The sequence below is a fragment of the Mobula birostris genome, chromosome 8 (genome assembly GCF_030028105.1).
Source record: "Mobula birostris isolate sMobBir1 chromosome 8, sMobBir1.hap1, whole genome shotgun sequence".
Lineage (NCBI taxonomy): Eukaryota > Metazoa > Chordata > Chondrichthyes > Myliobatiformes > Myliobatidae > Mobula > Mobula birostris.
Genome location: NC_092377.1, coordinates 148,795,022 through 148,816,741, shown reverse-complemented (window position 1 = coordinate 148,816,741; position 21,720 = coordinate 148,795,022). Strand labels below are relative to the sequence as shown.

The window sequence follows — 21,720 nt, the reverse complement described above, 5'->3', positions numbered from 1 at the left end:
CGGACACAGTATGTTACCTCAACAGACTCTCGGGTAAAGTGTCACCTCACCGGGAAGGACTGTTTAGGGCTCTGAATGGTAGTGAGGAAGGAGGTATAGGGGTAGGTGTAGCACTTGTTCTGCTTGCAAAGATAAATGCCGGGAGGGAGATCAGTGGGGAGGGACGAATGAACAAGTGAGTCGCATAGGGATCAATTCTTCTGGAAAGTAGAAATTCAAGGGAGGGGGGTGGAGAAGAGAGGGACAGATGTGCTTGGTGGTGGAATCCCGTTGGAGGTGACAGAAGTTTTAGAGAATTGTGTGCTGGACATGGAGGCTGGTTGGATGGTAGGTGAGGACAAGAGGAACCCTATCCCTGCTAGGGTGGTGGGAGGATGGAGTAAGAGCAGACGTGTGTGAAATGGAAGAGATGTGGTTGAGGGCAGCACTGATGGTGGAGAAAGGGAAGCCCCTTTCTTTGAAAAAGGGGGACATCCCCTTCGTTCTAGAATGAAAAGCCTCATCTTGAGAGCAGATGCGGCAGAGATGGAGGAATTGAGAGAAGGGGATGGCGTTTTATAAAGTAACAAGGTGGGAAGAGGTATAATCCAGGTAGTTGTGAGAGTCCGTGGGTTTATAATAGATATCAGTGGATAAGCTGTCTCCAGAGATGGAGACAGTGAGATTGGAAAGGGGAGGGGGGTGTTGCAAATGGATCAGTTAAATCTGAGGGCAGGGTGGAAGTTGGAGGCAAAGGTGGTGAAGAAACTTGGTACCGCTTCCTCCACATGGGCGCAGGAAGCAGCACCAATGCAGCTGTCACTGTAGCATAGGAGAAATGCAGGATGGTCTGTGTTTGGAACGTAGACTGTTCCATGTAGCTGACAAACAGGCAGGCATAGCTGGGACCCATGAGAGTGCCCATGGCTGCACCTTTTGTTGGAAGGAAGTGGGAGGAGCAAAAGGAGAAATTATTTAGAGTGAGGGCAAGTTCTGCTAGGTGGAGGAGAGTGGTAGTGGAGGGGAACTGGTTAGGTCTGGTGTCAAAAAAAGAGAGCTTTGAGGCCTTCCTGGTGGGGAGCGGAGGTGTATAGAGTCTGGGCATTCATAGTAAAAATAAGATGATGGGGGCCAGGAAACCTGAAATCATTGAAAAGATCCAAAGTGTGTGAAGTTTCACGGATGTAGGTATGAAGGGACTGAACTAGAGGGAATGAAACAGTCAAGGTATGCAGATATGAGTTCAGTGGGGCAGGAACAAGCTGAAACAATTGTTCTACCTGGACAAGCGGGTTTGTGGATCTCGGGTAGGAGGTAGAAAGAGGTGGTGTGGGAACTGAGGTTGGTGACGGTGGATGGGAGATCCCCAGAGTCAATAAGGTTGGTGATAGTGTGGGAGACAGTGGCCTTGTGTTCCTTAGTGGGGTTCTGTTTGAGGGGTAAGTAAGAAGAGGTGTCTCGTTGGCGCAGGGTCTCAGCAAGGTAGAGGTCAGTACACCAGACTACTACAGTTGTTGAGATAGAGACAGATTGAGAAAGGTAAGAGGGGTATCAGAGATGGGCCAAATAAGTTTGAGTGGAAGTTGGTGACAAAGTTGATCAAATTTATGAGCTCAGCATGTGTGCAAGAAGCAGCACCAATGCAGTCATCAACGTAGTGGGGGTAAGGTTGGGGAGCATTACCAGTGTCTAGTTGAACGTGGACTGTTTTACGTAGCCAATGAAAAGGCAGTCATAGCTGGGGCCCATGTGAGTTCCTGTCACTACACCTTTATTGGAGAATGTGAGAGGAGCCAAAAGGGAAAAAAAAATTGAGAAGAACCAGTTCTGCCAAATAGTGGGTGGTGGTAGAGGGGAATTGATTAGGTCACATGCATCCCATCACATGGGAATGCTAGTAGAAGGGATTTTTGGCATCTGTAATCTGTCTCCATTCTAATCAAACTGGGGAGTATCTGTCTTGGCACAGCAAGTTCCAGGGAGTCAATAGCGATGCCTTGGGGTCCCATCCAATGCTCACTTAATTGGGAGAAGAGTTTAAAAACTGGTACTTCCCATAGAAAGACTGTGTTTTCCACATTTGCAGAATCCCTTGTGTTTGGAGTAGTTTCAGTGCAGATGCGGGGAGTGTAGGGGCAGATGTGAGCTGAGGGAAAAATTGGAGTGTTACCGGTGTATGTTTGGAAACATGAAGCGTTCTACATAGCTGACAAAAAGGCACGCCTTCCTCGGGCCCGTGGCTTAGTTTGGAGAAAATGGGAGGAGCCAAAACGGGTGAGGAACAGAGAAAACTTACAGCGCAATACAGGTCCTTCGGCCCACAATGCTGTGCCGAACATGTACTTACTTTAGAAATTACATCGGGTTATCCATAGTTCTCTATTTTTCTAAGCTCCGTGTACTTATCCAGGGTCTCTTAGAAAGACCCTGTTGTATCCGCCTCCACCACCATCGCTGGCCACCCATTCCACACACTCACCACTCTTCTGCGTTTTTTTAAAAAAAAACAACTTGCCTCTGACATCTCCTCTGTACCTACTTCCATGCACCTTAAAACTGTGTCCTCCGGTGTTAGCAATAACATGACAGAACCAAACATTTCTGCCAGAGGGAGGATGGGAACTGGTTAGGTTTGTTGTCGAGGAAGAAAAGTTTTAAAGCTTTCAGTTGAACTACTGATTTCCCTGGAGTAATTCTTATGCAAATCACTTTTAAGTACTTGTAGGAATCTACCTGACTGGGGCTATTGCTGACTTCACTTGTGTTAAGGAGGTACACCTTGATTTACAGCTTGCTGTGTCATCTTGGTGATTTTAAAAAAAAGTGAGTTAAGTGTTTGCAAAATGACATCAGCAAGGAATAAGCAAATGTTGACTGTTATGTGTGCTGAGTTGGCAGGTACATGGCTTGACTGGAACCCACAACATTCTCCTGTGACAGCACTGGCTGTCAGCTATCGTGTTCCCCAGACCTTAATCAACCCAGAATCTGGAATGGGTGGTGGTGTATCAGAAGCAAAGCTGTTCGGGATATGCACACGTTCTGTTCGGCAGGAGAGAGATGCAGGTGACGGTGGCATCGATGGTGATAGAAAGGAAACACTGTTCTTCGGGGGCCGGGGGGCCTCACTCTGAGCACAAATGCGGCAGAGCCAGAGAAACTGAGAGAAGGGAATAGCACTTTTACAACTGATAGTGGGGAGAGGTATCGTCAAGATAAATAATAGTCAATAGGTTTGTAAAAGATGTCGAGATGGAGATAGGTTGAGAAAGGAAAGAGGTGTCTGAGATGGCCCAAATAAATTTGAATGGAAGTTGGAGGGAAAGTTACTGGAATTGCCGAGCTCAGCATGGGTGCAGGAAAGAAGTCAGTGATGTAGTGGAGGAAAGGCTGGAGAGTGTTACCAGTGTCGATTTGGAAAGGCTCTTCCACACTGCCAACAACAAAGGCAGGCATGGCTGTGGCCCATGAGAGTGCCCATGGCGACTGCTTTACTGGAGAAAGTGGGAGGAGAGAAAAGAATTATTTTGAGGGTAAGGACCAGTTCTGCCAAGTAGAGGAGGGTGGTGGTAGAGGGGAACTGGTGAGGTCACACGTGTTCGTCATGCAGGGGAGTGCTAAAAGGGATTGCAGCATCTGTAATCTATCCAATTTAATCAAACTGGGGAGTGTCTGTCTTGGCACTGCAGGTCCATAGTGACGCCCTGGGATCCCATCCAGTGCTCACTTGATTGGCACGTTGAGTTAACAACTGGCACTTTCCATAGAATGACTATATTTTTCGTAGTCATAGAGTAATTCTTTACAGCGCCAGTGATTGGTGCTGTATTCCTGCTGTTATCTGTAAGGAGTTTGTATGTTCCCTGTTACTGTATGGGTTTCCTTCCACATTCCAAAACCAGGTTGGTATGAGTTAGTGAGTTGTGGGCATGCTTTCTTGGCACTGGAAGCATGGCGACACTTGCCCACTGCCCCCAGAGCATCCACAGATTGTTGGATGTTCATACGTTTCAATGTGTGTGTGACAGAGCTAATCTAGAGAGATACAGCGTAAAACATGTTTTATGGCCCACCAGTGCGCGGTGGGGCAGCCGGTAAAGCCATTGTCTCCCAGCACCAGAGACCTGGCTTCAAATCCTGCCCTTGGGTGCTGACTGTGTGGAGTTTACCCAGTGACCATGAGGGTTTCTTCTGGGTGCTCTCAGTTCCTCCCCTAACCCAAGGGTGTGAGAATTGGCTGGTTATTTGTCAATATAAATTACCCCTGGTGTGTAGGTAAGTGGGAGAATCTGGAAGGACTTAAAGATATTGTAGAGTCTTTTAAAAAAGAATATTAATGTTGGGTCGGTGTAAATTGGTGTTTAGTGGCCAGCGTGGACTCATTGGGGTGACGGGTCTGTTTCCATGCTGTTTATCTGAGGCTACGTCCACACTAGACCGGATAAATCCGTAACTGAAGCTATTTCTCTTTGCTTTGACCCTCCGTCCACATTGAAACGGCTTTTTCCTCCCCCAAAAAATCGGAGCTTTTCTAAACATTCTCCAGAGCGTTTAAATCTGAAAACACCGGTTGGGCAGTGTAGTGTGTACGGGGTAACCAGTGCTTCTTAAAAACGCTGTCATGACGTGCCGGAACAAATGGTGGCGGCAGTGCGGCATTTCATTGTTTTCTTGACACCACAACAACAATGGCGGAAGGCTTCATGTGTGTGTTGTTTACTTTATTGTCTACGTTAATAGTTTGTTTGGAGTTAAACATAGCTATCTACCACGTACAGGCAGCATATCTACGTACAAAAAGGCGTCTTTTGTACTCACAGTCGTTGTGCAATGGATCTGCACAACGTCAACGTTGTTATCAACCGTACAAAGACTGGCGGTTTTGGAGATGACCCGTCCAAACCAGTGTCCTGCGCATGCCTAGTAGGAGGAGATTCACCCAAATACCTGTTTTAATGTGGACGGAGGTATTTTCAAAAACACCTGACGTGGACGTCTATCGTTTTTATGCGAAACCGGCGTTTTCAAAATTATCCGGTCTAGTGTGGACGTAGCTTAAGTTCACTGGCCTTCAACACCCATTTGCACTTTTTTAAAATCAGAAAATCCCTGATTTGTTTACGCTACAATCTCATTGGTTTCCCTCAGATTCTTCCACTTGTCTCTTCAGAATGGGTAATTAACACTGGCCAATTAACCTATCAACCCCGCTTGCTATTGGGATGTGGGAGGAAACCAGAGAATGTGAAGAAACACTTGCTGTGATGGGGGAGAGCATGCAAACTCCACACAGCCAGTATGTGATGTCAGGATTGAACCCCGATCACTGGTGCTGCGAGGCAAGCTGTACCTCTATGCTGCCCTTTAAAGTTTACAGGTTAAATGTTAGTTTTATTTGTCGCATGTACATCGAAAAATCAGTGACGTGTCATTTTGCGTCGATGACCAACGCAGATAGTGGATGTGCTGGGCGCAGCCCGCAAGTGCCGTGATGCTTCTGGCACCAACATAGCATGCCCATAACTTACTAACCCTAATCGATACGTCTCTGTATAAGCCAGGAGGAAACCAAGCACCCGAAATAAGCCCACGTGGTCACGGGGAGAGTGTGCAAATGGTAGTGGGAGCTGAATTTCCGATTGCCTGTGTTGTAAAGCTTTACGCTAACCATTGTGCTACCGTGCTCCTAATTCATTCAGAGGCCATCTCTAGCAAACTAGAGTCCACCATCCATCTCTAATTGTACTGTCTTTGAGTCTTTTTGGACAGAAGCAAAGAATGAACTGGATTGCTGTATCTCACAAAGTTGCTGGTGAACGCAGCAGGCCAGGCAGCATCTCTAGGAAGAGGTACAGTCGACGTTTCGGGCCAAGACCCATCATCAGGGCTAGTCCTGAGGAAGGGTCTCGGCCCGATACGTCGACTGTACCTCTTCCTAGAGATGCTGCCTGGCCTGCTGCATTCACCAGCAACTTTGATGTGTGTTGCTTGAAATTCCAGCATCTGCAGAATTCCTCGTGTGTGGATTGCTGTATGCTTGTAATCAATAGGCCAGATTGATGATGGAGACAGATTTCCTTCCTTAATCCATATACTATAAATGAAGCATATGTTAATTCCAGTAGTATCTGTGACGGTGAGCAGGAAGCTAACTTAATTCCAAATGTCCTTAATTGACTGCAACCAAGATGGTGATGGCTCCTGGTGTACGAGTGAAGCAACAGCACCCTTGGATTCGACGTCGGCGAGATCCAGGTGTATGGCTCCGGAAGGGGAAGGTGGGAGAACACACACCAATTGTCATTGAGAGGTCAGAAGTGGAAAGTGTGCAGCTTTAAGTTGTGTGTCCACATTTGGAGGATCCCAGCTGGGCTTGACATTGAAGTCCTGAAGAAAACACACCAGTTGCTCGATTTCATTGGAATTTTCAGGAGATGAGGTATGTCATCAAAAAAAAACTTGAGCATTTTTTTTCCGATGTACACTGGAGAACACCACTCTAGTTGAATTGCAAGCTAGTGTGGAGGCTTTAATGTGCAGGGTTCAGGAGGCTGCAGAGGGGCTGTAGGCTAAGCCAACTCTGTCAACGGCTCAGCCCTCCCCACCATGGAGGACATCTTCAGGAAGATGACATCCACCACAAGGGCTCTCACCATTCGGGATATGCACTCTCTCTTACTAATATTGGGGAGGGGTTACGGGAGCTAAAGGCCCACTGTCAATGATAAGAAACAGCTTTGTGTCCTTCATCATCAGATTGCTGAATAGTCTGGGATCCCTACCTTGTTATTCCCTTTTTCTCCCCTGTTATTTTTGTAATTTATAGTGTTTCTATTTCTTTGCACTGTGATAGCGCTGCAAAACAACAAATTTTGAATCTGTGATAGGCCAGATTGCACTTGGAATATGGTGAACAGTTTTGGACCCCTTATCTAAGAAAGATCTGCTGGTATTGGAGAGAGTCGACAGAAAGTTCATGAGAATGATCTTGAATATGAAAGGGTTAATATACGAGGAGCATTTGGCTCTGCAGCAATGGTCACTGGAGTTTAGAAGGAATGAGTATCTATTGAACGTAGAACAGGGGGCTCCTAACCTTTTTTATGCTATGGCCCCTACCATTAACCGAGGGGTCCATGGACCCCCAGGTTGGGTACCTCTGATATAGAAAGTCCTTGGTAGAGAGGATTCTTATAGTGGGGGAGTCTAATGCAAAAGGCTACAGCCTCCGAATAAAAGAGCAGAGATGAGGAAGTTGTTCTTTGAACCTGGAATTCATTGCCATGGACAGCTGTGGAGGCCAAGTCATTGAGTATATTTAAAGCAGAGGTTGATAGGTTCTTGATCAGTAAGCGTGTCAAAGGTTATGGAGAGAAAGCAGGACAATGGGATTGAGGGGGATAGTAAGCCATAATAAAATAGCAGAGCAGACTTGATGGGCCAAATAGCCTAGTTCTACTGTCTTCTCTGATTTTGAAATCATTCATTGGATTTGTATTTGCGTCCCAAGTCACACATCTGGAATGTTCTGCTATTCCATGTGATAAAATGACTGAAAGAGCGTTGACTACGTGGATAACAATGAGAGGCAAGGCAGTCTTAACCTGCGACCTGAGTTTCTCAAGGGCAAGCAGAGTCGGGACTATACAATGGAACGTCCAGTGTAGTCAGGCCTTGAATGTATCAACGCAGGCAGCATCTTTGGAAAATAGGAATTGTTTATTTTTACCAGTCCGGGAACCTGACTAAATGTTTCCGGCATTTTGTTTATTTCAGATCTCAATTGAATTCTCTATTTTTAGAAACCAGTACTTCATGTCAAATTGTCAAACTTTAGGTAATCCTCCTACTGTCTGAATCAAATTGGACCATTTCTGCCCCTATCATTTGGCTCAGTATTTCCTTTTCTCTGCAATCTGCAGTTTTGATTTTCTTTGACAATTAATACGGGCTTGAAAAGGGGACAGCCTCTGATCTGTAGCTGGGCACCTGTACAGACCTATATTATACAGATAATTGAATTATTTATATTCCAATCTTGTCACTTCTGGTCCCTTTCAACAGCTATCTTGTTGAAGGTATGGGCAGCTGATAAATCCTCAGATGCATTTGGTCCTCCAGCTCATTTGTGCTCTTGATGGCTAAGACACTGATGTAACCTAGACATACACGATACGCAAAAACAAGTCGGTGTCAGCTGAGTCTCTGTGGTGCTGTACCTGTGCCTCTCAGTCAGCAGGCTGTGGGTTTGTCAATCCAGAGACTTGAATGTATCAATCTGGATTAAGTTGTCAGAGGATGGGATGTTACTGAAGCTCTTGTCTGTTTTCTGGGTGTGAAAGGTGAAATGATAGAAATGTAAGGAAGGACAGCGCAAGCCGGTATTTATACCTCATCATCAGTGAAACAAATTATCCAGATTGTCCTACTAATATCAATCTAACCATTCCTTCCCACATAGCCCTCCATTTTTCTTTCATCCATGTGCCTATCTAAGAGCGTCTTGAATGTCCGTAATGTATCTGCTGCTACTTGACGCACCTGAAAGCACATTCCACACACCCACCACCCTCTGGAGAAAAAAAACCTATATCGCTCATTCCCCTTCCCTCCTACATTTTCCTCCAATCATCTTAAAATGATGCCTCTTCCACCACCCCCCCCCCCATTAGCTGTTTACGCCCTGGGGAAAAGGTCTGGTTAAGGTAGATTGTGAGGTAGAGTCTATTTTAAGTGCCATTGCAAAGAAGGTACGACAGTGCTTCTACTCCTAGAAGTTTGCACAGATTCAGCACGTCATCTGAAACTGATAAACTTCTGTTAGATGCACAGGGGAGAGTAATCCTTGCTGGCTGCTTTGTAGCCTATTTTGGAAACATCAATGCCAATGAATGGAAAAATCTACAAAAGATGGTGGATACAGCCCAGTCCATCATAGGTAATGTCCTCCCCACCAAGGAGAGCTACCACAAGAAAGTTGCATTCATCATCAAGGTCCCCCTTCACGCCGGCCATGGTCTCTTCTCACTGCTGCCATTGGGAATGAAGTACAGAAGCCTTGGGGCCCACACCACCAGATTCAGGAACAGTTATTAGCTTTCAACCATCTGGCTCCCGAACTAGAGTGGCTAACTTCACTCCTCTCAACCCTGAACTGATTCAATAACCTATGGACTTATTTACAAGGACTCTACAAATAGTGTTCTCAATATTATTTATTTGCTTTTTTTTTGTATTTGCACAAGCGTTTCCTTTTGCACTTTGGTTGCTTGTCAGTTTTTCATTGATTCTATTGTATTGCTTCTACTGTGAATGCTTGCAGGAAAATGAATCTCAGGCAAGTGCACCTAAGAAACAAAGACACTTCGTTAAAATGCTGTTTCTGGATTTCATTTCGACATTCAACACTACCATCCCACAGACATTGAACAAACTCGTACTCCTTGGTCTAAATACTCCACTGTACAACTGGATGTTGAATGTCCTAACTCACAGTCAGGGCGCACAACCGCTGCTCCCTCCCCATCATCCTGAACACAGGTGCTCTCCACCCCAGTGCTGTGTGCAGAGCCCGTTGCTGTACACTCTGCTCGCAGGCGACCGCATAGCTAAACACACAGATAAAACACCTCAATAATCAAGTTTGTTGATGTGGGGCTCATCACAAACAACAATGAGATGGCCCGCAGAGAGAAGGTGAAGGAGCTCAAAGCCTAGTGTCCCGCAAATAATCTCTTCCTCCATGTCAACAAGACAAAGGAGATGGTTATCAACTTTGGGAGAACTCTCACCACTCATACCCCTCTTTATATTGGCGGCACAGGTGGAAACTGAGAGCAGTTTCAAACTCATAGGAATGGACATCTCACACAACCTCCCATGGTCCCATTATACACCATCAAGAAAGCTCACCAACAGCTCTGCTTTTTTGAGGAGACTGAAGGGAACTGGACTATGTACATCTATTCTCGCATCATTCAAAGTTTCAAAGGTACATTTAATGTCAGAGAAATGCATATGATATACATCCTGAAATGCTTTTTCTTTGCAACCATCCATGAAAACAGGAGTGCCCCAAAGAATGAATGACAGTTAAATGTTAGAACCCCAAAGCCCCCCAGCTCCCCACTCCCGCGTGTAAGCGGCAGCAAGCAACAGTACACCCCCTACCCCCACTGGCAAAAAAAAGGCATCAGCACCCGCCATTGAGCACTCAAGCGTGAGCAAGGCAACAGTAAAGACAGACTTGCAGTACTCCAAAGACTGCATTATTCACCCTGCATTCGACATACCACAGGATCTCTCTGTCTCTCTCCCTAATAAGGTGTCTCTGTTTCGGTTGTGCAGTAGAGAGCATTCTGAAGGCTGATTTATACTTGCGCGTGCGGGCTACGCCGTAGGCCTGATTTATACTTTTGCGTAGCCCTGCGCTGTAGTGAGCATGCGTAGTTGTGTCTGCGTTGCTCTGCAATTCACCGCCAAAACGCTAGTTGGCGGTGGGGTTTCTATGCCACTGTGTTGAGTTTCTTCGTGACAGACATGGACGAGGAAATGCATCTCAAATGTTTTCGGATGTCGGCAGGTAGATTTGACGATTTGGTTCATCGTCTCTGACCATTTATTTTGCATCAGTGTACAGACATGGCGGAGAAAAGCAACCGGAAATGCGATGCTACCAAGCGGACCAATCAGAGTTGTTGCGGTCTGCATTGCTGCGACACGCGAGTTACAGTTTTGGGGAGATGCTTGTTACCCTATGGCATAGGGTACCCAGTAGCTGCGGCGTACATTTGATGCAGAAGTATAAATTGGGCTTAACACTGCATTACTGCATGGTACGGAAACTGCACTGCGGCTGACATAAAGGCTCTGCAACGGGTAGTCAAAGCTGCCCAAAGCACTGGCACCAGCCTACCTGCCCTCAGGGATGTGTATATAGAAAGGTGCTGGAAAAGGGCTACTAACCTATCCACCCTGCTCCTGACGAAGGGTCTCGGCCTGAAACGTCGACTGTACCTCTTCCTAGAGATGCTGCCTGGCCTGCTGCGTTCACCAGCAGCTTTCATGTGTGTTGCACCCTGCCCATGGATTGTTTGTCCCATTCTCATCTACGTAACGTCCATTCCAGACTCAAAAACATCTACTTTCCCCAAGCAGTAAGGCCGGTCAACTGCTCCACCCACTAATCCAACTCTCCAACCCCCCCCCCCCCCCCCCACCATTACTTTGTCAGTCCTGTCGGTCACCTTATGTACAGACACTCCTGTGCCTAGCATCACTTTACGGATATACAATCAATCCATGTATACAATCTGTCGTGTTTTTAAAATTATTATTGTGTTCTTTATCTTGAGGCTTCGTATCTAGAGTAACAATTATTTAGTTCTCCTTTATGCTGGATATGACATTATAATTTTGAATATGGTGATATACAAGTACTTTGATCGTATAGGGTCCAGGAAACAATTCAATTCTTATAATAGCAGGGCAGCTGCTGTACTTGAGCCTGGTGGTATGTGCTTTCAGTCTTTTCTATCTTCTGTCCAATGGAAGAGGGTAAAAGAGAGATCCCTCGGCTGGCTGATGCTTTGATTATGCTGATTGCTTTATTTAGGCAGTAAGGAAGCTAACAGAACTGATGCCTCAGCTCCAGGGTTCTGGGTTCAAGCCTGACCTTTTTGTGCTACCCAAGTGGGGTTCGCACATTCTCTCTGCAATGAAATATGTTTCGCCCAGATTTTCCAACTTCTGTCCACAACCTGTAGTGGGAAGCAGGATGAACTCTGGGTGGAGCAGCATCCGTGAGGGCAGAAGAATTGTCGTTTCTGGTCAAGACCCTGCTTCAGGATTTGAATCTTCCCCATCTCACTTGGGTTCACCTCCTCCTTTTCCTACCCGTTTTCCCTTTCCTTTCCAGTCCAATGAAAGTCTCGGCCAGAAACATCGCCTGTTTGTTTTCCTCCAGAGATGCTGCCTGACCCACTAAGTTCCTCGAGCATTGTGTGTGTGTGTGTGTGTGTGTGTGTTGATCCAGATTTCCAGCACCTGCAATCTCTCTTGTATCTCCCTAATTAATGTGGTTAGGTGCAAGTGAGTTTGTATGCACAGTTTGGATCTAGGCATGTTAACCAAAATTGCATTTGGCATTGTGGTTTTGAGAATGATTGAGCAGACTTTGTGTGTGTTTGCTTGTGGTATTTCTACCTCCAGGCACTGCACATTTGACTGTTTTACATTTTCTGACTGAGATAGAAATATCCTGGTTATAGTTTGATAAATTGTTTGCATGAGTTAATTGAAAAACATAGAAGGTTTAAAATGGCACTAGTTAATATAGCAATACCTTATTGGCAGCAAGCAAATCTGCTATCTACTCTTAATGGGTTTCTTTGTTTTGTGGCTGCCTGTAAGGAGACAAATCTCAAGGGTAAATATACTATGCATACTTTGATAATGAATGTACTTTAAACTTTGAAAGACAAGGCTTATAATTCTCAACCTCAGTAATTCCTGGTTTAAAGTTCACATTAAAGCCAATTATACCCTCTACCACTTCCCCATCAAAACCAAGTGAAGACAATTAGTTCAATAGTTAACCTGATGTTTTAGGTCATTCTGGGGAAAGGTTCTGTTCTTTTCTCAGTAGGGTTTGTGTAAACTTTTAGCCTAATGATTTATCTAAGCTTTCAATGAGTGTGGTCTAATGCTTCTGATGAAGACCTGGTCTTCCTTGCAGACAAATCTGTATTAAGTTTGAAAGATAATTATTGTGCTTGGTCAGTAGCAGCATATGCATTCCATGTTCTTTTGATATTGATGCATTTCATAGGAACATTACTTAGAAAATGATTCACATAGCTGCTGAGGTACAGATTTAGGGGCAAATGGCCAAAAACCTAGGCAAAAATCCTCATTAGGAGTGACACAAACCACGTTGGAGGAACTCAGCAGGCCAGGCAGCATCTGTGGACCAGAGTAAACAGTCAACGTTTCAGGCAGGTACCCGTCATTAGGACCACCACCACTGACTGTTTACTGTTTTCCAAAGATGCTGCTTGACCTGCTGAGTTCCTCCAGCATGTTGCGTGTGTTGCTTTGGATTTTTTTCTAGCGTTCATGAGGGAGGAGTAATGAAAATATTTGGGGAGTGAATTCTGGAGTATTGAGTCCAAGGAAGCTGAAGGTAAGGTTACCAATGATGGAATCATTTACAACAGTGAAAGCAAGGCAGAAATGGAGGAGTTATGAAATCTTGGATTGGGGAACGGAGACGGAGCAACAAATTTAGGGAAGGTGAGAATTTTCATGTATGACTCAACCAGCAGACAATTGAGGATAGGGAATGGGATCACCAAATTAGGATGTGAGAAGTACAGTTCTAGATGTGTGAAATCTATGGAGTGTGAGAGGTGGGAGTCTGGCCAGTGGGGCAAAATGTGTAGAGTGCAGTCAGTGTTCCCAATATCAAACTTTGGAATGCCGTTGTGAGCATTGGATTGATCTTAACCCTGGGTGGTGAATCAGGTTTATTATCACTGATGTCATTAAATTTGTTGCTTTGTGGCAGTAGTAGAATGCAAGACTTAATAATTACAAGAAATTAATATATAAGCACGAAAGAGTAATAGCAAGGTTGAGAGCAAGAAAAATATTGAGTGTTCATCTTTAGGTGTCTGTTCCTCCTCCCTAATGGGAGGGCATGTCCCAGATGATGGTCCTTAATGATGCCACTTTCTTGAGGCACTGCCTTTCAAAGATGGTGGGAGGGCTGTACCCATGAAGGAACTGATTGACTACAACCCTTTGCAGCTTCCTTCGATCCTCTGCATTGGAACCTCCATGGCTGATTTACCCAATGTACTTTGGTGAGATAGCAAATCTCCACAAACTTGTAGTGAAGTATGGTTGGTTTGCCGCCTTTGTGATTGCATCAATTTGTTGGGCCCAGGATAAATTTTCTGAGATGCTGATGCCCAGGAACATGAAACTGCTCAGCAATTCCACCAGTGTGACCCCTCAATGAGGACTGATGTGTGTTCTCCTGATTTCCTCTTCCTGAAGTCCACAATCGATTCCTTGCTTGTGCCGAAACTGAGTGCAAGGTTATTGTTGTGACACCTCTCAATCAACCGATCTATTTTACTCCTGTACGCCTCCTTGTCACCATCTGAGATTCTGCCAATAGTGGTGTCACTGGCGAATTTATAGATGCTGTTTGGTTTTGCCCCACCACACAGTAATGAGTGTAGAGAAAGTAGAGTGGTGGATTAAGCACACATCCTTGAACTGCTCTGTTGCTGATTATCAGTGTGGAGGAGGTGTTATTTCTGATCCGCACTGACAGTAGTCCCTGGAAGAGGAAGTTAAGGGTCCAATTGCAGAGGGAGGTATGGAGCTTGTTAATAAGTAGAGTGAGTGATGGTGTTGAACGCTGAGCTGTAATTGATAAACATAGGCCTAATGCTTACTGCGACAGCAGGTCTACAGCAGACGCAATCTCACTGGCTCTCCACTCGGCTTTGCAGCATTGGGACAACAGCACACATTAGGCCAGGGGTGTGCTGTGGTCCAGGTTCTCCAAAGCTTAGTGGAGAGCCAATGAGATTGTGTCTGCTGTAGACTTGTGGTAGGCAAATTGCAGCAGATCTAGGTCCTCCTCAGGCAGGAGTTAATTCTATTTATAATTAACCTCTCTAAGTACTTCATCGCAGTACTGGGCAATAGTTTTTGAGGTGGCTCACCCTGCTCTTGGCACTGGTATGATTAATGCCCTTCCTGAAGCAGGTGAGAACCTGTGACTGCAGCAATAGGAGATTAAGGATGTCCTTGTATGCTCCAGTCAGTTGGTTGGCGCAGGTTTTCAAGTACCTCATTGATGTCTGATACCATGAGAGGGTTCACCCTCCTGAAGCATGTTCTGACATTGACTTCTGTGACAGATGACAGGGTTGCCAGGTGCTGTGGGGATTCGCACAGATGTAGTTTTATTCTCCCTTTCAACATGTGCATGAATAGTGTTGACCTCGGCAGAGAGCGAGGCATCTGCCATTTATGCAGTTAGGTTTCGCCTTGTTGAAAATAATAGTATGCATACCCTCTCATGCATCAAATTGCCTGTAACCACACAGAATTGCCTTTTCGCTCTCGCAATTGCCCTCAGTATGATGTACCTAGACTACCTGTAGGGATCTGGGTCACCAGTCTTGAATGCCACGGATCTAGCTCTCAACAGACTGCAAATCTCCTGCTTCATCCAGGGCTTCTGGTTTGAAAGCGCAAACTTGTTCATGTAATTCTTGAAGTTGGTGACGTCTGTGACATATTCATACAGACCCAAAGATGAATCCCTGCGGATGGTCCTAGTTGACCGATTCAGAGCAGCCCTGTGAATGCTTCTCCACCTTCCTTATTCATAGAATCATAGAAATTCACAGCACATTAATGCTTTAACTGTCATTCATTTTTTGGGGCACTCCTCTGTTTTCGTGGATGTTTGTGAAGAAAAAGAATTTCAGGACGTATGTTGTATACATTTCTCTGACATTAAATGTACCCATCGAACCCTTTGGCCCACAATGTTGTGCCAACCATGTAACCTACACTAGAAACTGCCTAGAATTACCTACCACATAACCCTCTCTTTTTCCGAGCTCCATGTACCTATCTAAGAGTCTCTTAAAATACCCTAAGTACCTCTACCACTGTTGCTGGCAGAGCATTCCAGTGTGTTTGTATTTTTAAAAAAACTTACCTCTGACATCCCCCTTGTAGCTACTTCCAAGCACCTTAAAACTATGTCTCCTCATGTTAACCAGTTCAACCTTGGGGGGAAAAAAAGTATCTTGCTTTCCGCCCGATCAATGCCTCTCATCATCTTGTACACCTCTATCAAGTCACCTCTCATCCTCCGTCACTGTAAGGAGAAAAGGCCAAGTTTACTCAGCCTATTCTCATAAGGCAGGCTCTCTAATCCAGATAACATGCTTGTAAATCTCTTCTGCACTCTCTATATCCACATCCTTCCTGTAGTGAGGTGACCAGGACTGAACACTACTCCAAGTGGGGTTGACTATACCTTTTCATGGTCCTCACCAAGGTGGTTAACCTGGATACATAACGTGATTTGCAATTGTTAAAGTGTACATCAGTGGAATGTCCAAGTCTTAAGGGGAGTTAAAAGACAAACCCATTAATCAATTCTAGGGCTTCCACATCTGGCAGGAGGTTCTGTTATAATTGTCAATGAAAATGGACTAAATCCAAAGTGAAATATTTTCTTCATGTTTGGTTCACTGTTGATTGGATTTCCACTGCTTTAAGAGCAGGATACTTGCAAGATCATGAAAGGCAAAATGTCTGACTAGCAGGTGCATGATGTTATGTTCATGAAGTTGCTAAGTAAGCAATCCATCCCTAACAACTGCTCTGCGACAGATCCAGACATGAGCTTAGAGAAATCACCTGGCCTTCACCCCACATCTTTCTGCTACAACTTGCGCTGGAGAGTTTGTGAGGCTGCAGTTCAGAGTGACTGTTTATCCGAGTGTTGTTATACATCTCCTTTATGACTTCATGTTTATTATCCAATAATATTCCTTTGTGGGCAGAAAAATCTTGCCTATTGTTGAATGAATCGCCCTCATCTGTAAACCCTGCTTTCAAATCATGAATACCATGAATAAACTCTTCTCTCCTGATGAGAGATGGCAGTGAGGTGATTGAATCAAAGTGCTTGAACTTGTGAAGGGTTTTGATAGACACACTGATGGAAGACCACGGTTAGCGACCTCGACTATAGAATATTCCCAATGTAAGACAGCACTGAGCAAAGCTCAGTTCCAATACCACCTTTGCAGTGGTATGAAGGTGGAACTTGTTTTGCTGGGTTTGAAGTGAATAGGAGATGTATTTAAGGAGAGACTGGATAATTGCATTGGTGGGGGTGAGCCCAGATTACAGGGATGTATTGATTGTGCAAGTTAAAGATCAGGAGCAGGATGTGTGAACCTTAAATTGCTAGTCCGAACTGTTTGGGCTCAATGACCCCTCTGTCCTGCGGATCGTTGGGGGTTGACTTGATTGCTCCGGAACTTGGTTGGCCTGTAGGCATGCAACAAATGCATGAACGTTTGACAGCAAGCATTTCTCTCTGTGCGTCCATCAGGTCTGAAAATCAGAACACTGGTGTGAGTGTTATTGGTGAAAATGATGGTGAACATCTTTGCTCAATTGTCCCTTGCTCCTTGGAGTGTGTTTAGTATGGACACACCATCTGTTGAGCTGATAACTATGGACATGTGGAATTATATACTGTACATGTATTAGGAATTTGCTGTGATGTGTTAGGGTGTGTAGAGCAACAAAAAAACATTCAACAATATTAAGAATAAAGAATTATGCAGGGTAGATTCTAGTTAATTGGTCATCGGTTTATCAGGGCAGCCACTTATTTTGGGGCAACTCTTAATGAATGGAAACTAATATAGCAAATAGCTGGGATTCCTTTCGTTTATTTGGACACTGTGCTACTTAATCGGGACAGAAGGCTGTTGCTGAACAGTTTCTAACTAGTCAGTCATGTGCACTTGTGTGGCCGTTAGATGCTACACCATGCTTAGAATGAGCAGTTTTTAAATAGTGTCAGTTGTGTGCGATTGTGTTTAAAAAGCAGGGACTTTTGCCACTGATAATTGACAAGAAAGATATCAGCAAGACAATTCAGAACCGTTTTGCTCACTGCAGTCTAAGCCTTCAGGCTTGGAAATGCCAGAAATGGCTGGGAGTGAAAATGAAATGGGTAGGTTCGATGGGTACATTTAATGTCAGAGAAATGTATACAATATACGTCCTGAAATTCTTTTTCTTCACAAACATCCACGAAAACAGAGGAGTGCCCCAAAGAATGAATGACAGTTAAAGCATTAGAACCCCAAAGCCCCCCCCCACCCAGCTCCCTCCTCCCACGGATAAGCAGCAACAAAGCAGTGAACCCCCTGTTCCCCCACTAGCATAAAAGCATCAGCGCCCTCCACTGAGTACTCAAGCATGCAGCAAAGCATCAATAACGACAGACTTACAGTACCCCTAAAGACTACTCCTACACCCCGTAATTCGACGTACCACAGGCACTGTCTCCCTAATAAGGGAAAAAGAGGTGTCCCTGTTTCATAGCGAGAGGGAAGACATAACAAACAACTCGCCAATTTATGATGTTAAGTCTGTTGCGTTGCTTTTTCCGAGCTCTGTGCCCAGAGAATCCGCTCTGGATGCACCGCTCCAGATGTTCCGTGTTCTCCCGCGACACCTCAGTTGGGGGCGCTGACCTTGAATCAGCCTGTCGCCAGAGCCACGAAAATCCAGCACCCTGAATTCGTGCTAGTCTTCTAGGCCTTGTCCTTGGCATATCAAAAAGTGTCCGGTCGTGAGGTCCTGAGAACGGGGTCCCGTTCCCGCAAAGAACCGAAGTCAGTGCAACTCCAGGTCAGTCTTCAAAAGAACCTTGGAAAGGGAAAAAAGATATTTAAAGATGGAAATAGAGCTGTTTCCGACGATGCAAGCAAAGGAGTTGGTGTTTAGCGACATCTTAACTTAGCTCCGCCCTCCGATGCTACTTCAAGTTACGAATATGAAGAACTTGAAATATCAATCATCTTGAATGTTACCTTTGGTCCCCACTGGACACTCAGCTCTCATCTGTGGCTCCAAGTAGGTATTTGCATGTGACGGTGACTGATGAAATATCTTGGCCCAAAATGTCGACTGTTTGTTAATTTCCATAGATGCTGCCTGACCTGCGTTCCTCCAGCATTTTGTCTGTTGTTACACCAGGTAGGTTAAACCAGGCGAGTGTAGCCAGTGGGTTTCATACCCCGATGAGATTGGGGACATCCCTGCCGTAGCATGTGAAGTCAGCTCCAGGTGACTGAGTGAATGAGATCTACAGTGAGATACAACGGCCAGGAAGGCGGATCTGCAACACTATGTGAAGAGCAAAGAGCATGACTAGGAACATGGTCATCCAGTGCAACCAGCGAAAACCCAAGTTGTGAAGTTTACTCGTACCACTGGACCAGGACTTCTGAGTTGAAAGAGTGAACTACCTCAATGCATGACTTTTCCACTTTTTAAAAACTCTCCCGTGCTGGTTTCCTGTGATTCAGATATAACGTACAGCTGCCAGTACTGTCGGTAGTGTTCTAGTTTGTTCTGTATTTCATTTAAACATATAATTTATTTCCCAATTAAATAGTAGTTTGCCCTTTTTATATACCTTAACTATTTGCATGTTGCTTGGGGCAGCAGTTTAATTGGATGTAAATGTACTGGCCCAGATGGGTCCCAATTAACTGGATTCTATTGTATTAAAAGAAAATCTGAAGTGAATTGCAACATTGAGCGTAACAAATTGGCTACTGTGGACGAGAGCATCATTAAGACCAGTTGGGCATGTTTCACAGATGGGTATAGCTGGGGGATTTATAAAAGCACCTTGTGTGGCATGTCTTGGAGCTTGCAAGTTGTCGCTTAGCACCTTGCAACCGAATTGGCTTGTACTCAGGGCTATATTCAGAGGTAATGGTCAATCTGGCTGCAACAAACAGCAATGTGATAATGGAACTCAGCAGGCCAGGTAGCATGTATGGGGAGGGAAAAAAATTACAGTCAATGTTTCGGGCTGAACCCTTCGGCAGGACTGGTGAAAAAAGGCTGAGCTGATTTAAAAGATGGGGGGAGGGGAGAGAGAACCACCACTGATAGCTGAAGCCTGGAGGGGGAGGGATGAAGTAAAGAGCTGGGAAGTTGATTCGTGAGACGAGGTGAGGGGGGTAAAGGGGGATGGGAAATGGAGAAGGGGGGAGGGAGTTGGGGGGAATTACAGGAAGTTTGAGAAATCGATGTTCATGGCATCAGGTTGGAGGCTACCCAAACGGAATACAAGGTGTTGCTCCTCCAGCCTCGTGTGGCCTCATCACGACAGTGGAGGAGGCAATGGACGGACGTATAGGAATGGAAAGTGGAATTAAACTGGGTGACCTCTGGGAGATCCTGCTTCTTCTGGCTGACGGAGCGTAATAGATGCTTGGTGAAACGGTCTCCCAATCTGTCAGGTCTCACCGATGTGCAGGAGGCCACACCGGGAGCACCAAAAACAGTAAATGACCCCAACAGACTCACAGGTGAAGTGTCACCTTACCTGGAAGAATTGTTTAGGACCCTGAATGCTAGTGAGGGAGGACGTACAGGCGTAGGTGTAGCACTTGCTCTGCTTGCAAAGTGCCGGGAGGAAGATCAGTGGGGAGGGACAAATGGACAAGTGAGTCACATATAGAGTGATCCCTAGTATTCCACCACCTCCAACGGGATCCCACCACCAAGCACATCTTTCCCTCTTCCCCTCACTTCTATTTTCCGGAGGGATCGCTCCCTACGTGACTCCCTTGTCTGTTCGTCGCTCCCCACTGATCTCCCTCCTGGCACTTGTTGTTCCACCCCTCCTTGATCTGGTACAGTTCACAGGTTGGGGAGACTCAGCAGTGAAGAACTGCCCCAAGACACCCTCTCATCTCACCTTTTTGTTTTTTTTCCCCCTACACAGACGCGCATGCAGAGTTTACAGCCTGATCCCAAGGCACAATACAGGAATGTATTTGATGGTCTTCTGAGGATAATCCACACGGAAGGCGCCTGGAGACCTTTGCGAGGACTGAATGCGATGGTGGTCGGTGCGGGCCCTGCCCACGCTTTGTACTTTGCCTGCTATGAGAAAATGAAAAGGACTTTAAGTGACGCCATCAGTCACGGTGGCAATAGTCACTTGGCAAACGGTATTTGACAATTAAGTCCGATGAATTCTGTTCTCTAACAATCTGCTGCAATCCTGGCTCAGCTCTTGTACTTAAATCAGCCGGCGACTGTAAGCTTCTCTAAAATAGTTGTCTGTTGCATGCTTGTCTGTTGGGTAGCGATGTCTGCTTTATTTAACATAATTGTTTCTTTGGGTGGAACAAACAACTTGTCCCTTGTCTCCCTGTTAAAAGCACTGTTCCTGTTTGAGCTTCTGGGAATTAAGTGATGCCTGGGTTTCTTGAATTTACCACATTTAAAGGGCTCTGAGCGTTCTACTCCAGAGCCATCATATGTGACCTCTAGGTGGCAGTATCTAATCAGCTTGATCATTCTGACTCAGTTCTAAGTGAATGGGATGAGGTTCATAACACTATTACTACAGATTAATTGGCTTAACCATTGAAACTTTCCCATTAAATTTCATTTAGAGGGCAGTTTACCAGTCAAGGTGACTGGTAAGTAACTGAGACAACCACCTTCTAAATTGGGTCTGAAAGAGCAGTGAAGCAATATTTATGACTCCAACAAAGAACTAGTTTAGTAATGAAATAGATGCAGGCTGTATGTTACCGTGAGCCAGCTCGTACAGTCAATAAGGCAGGGACTTTTAACACAGTAAAGCTCTCCTGCCAATTCCTGGCTTCCCTCGTAGTCAAGTTTACACCTGATGGTGCCCTCCCGCGTTGCATCTTCATTCTAGGCGTGGGCAGCTGTTTCCTTTTGAGGTGTGACTAGGAATTGGATCCCACACCTCTGTGGTGCTGTCTCAGAGGGCAATAAGGAAACACTGCCAAGTCCAAGTGGGTCATAAGCTTCCAGGTGAGCAAAGATGAATGTATAACTAGAAATTCACAGAAGGAAGTTAAGTGCTTGAAGCTGCCATGAAGTCTGTGA

General features: G+C 45.3%; 1 protein-coding gene across 1 annotated transcript in view; it reads left to right on the top strand.

The window, feature by feature from the left end:
- LOC140201822 (mitoferrin-1-like) overlaps positions 1-21,720 on the top strand; it is a 45,578-nt gene that overhangs the window by 14,657 nt on the left and 9,201 nt on the right. The window contains exon 2 of the mRNA XM_072266526.1: positions 20,576-20,804. Coding sequence (XP_072122627.1) covers positions 20,576-20,804 — 229 coding nt within the window. The remainder of the gene's footprint in view (positions 1-20,575; positions 20,805-21,720) is intronic.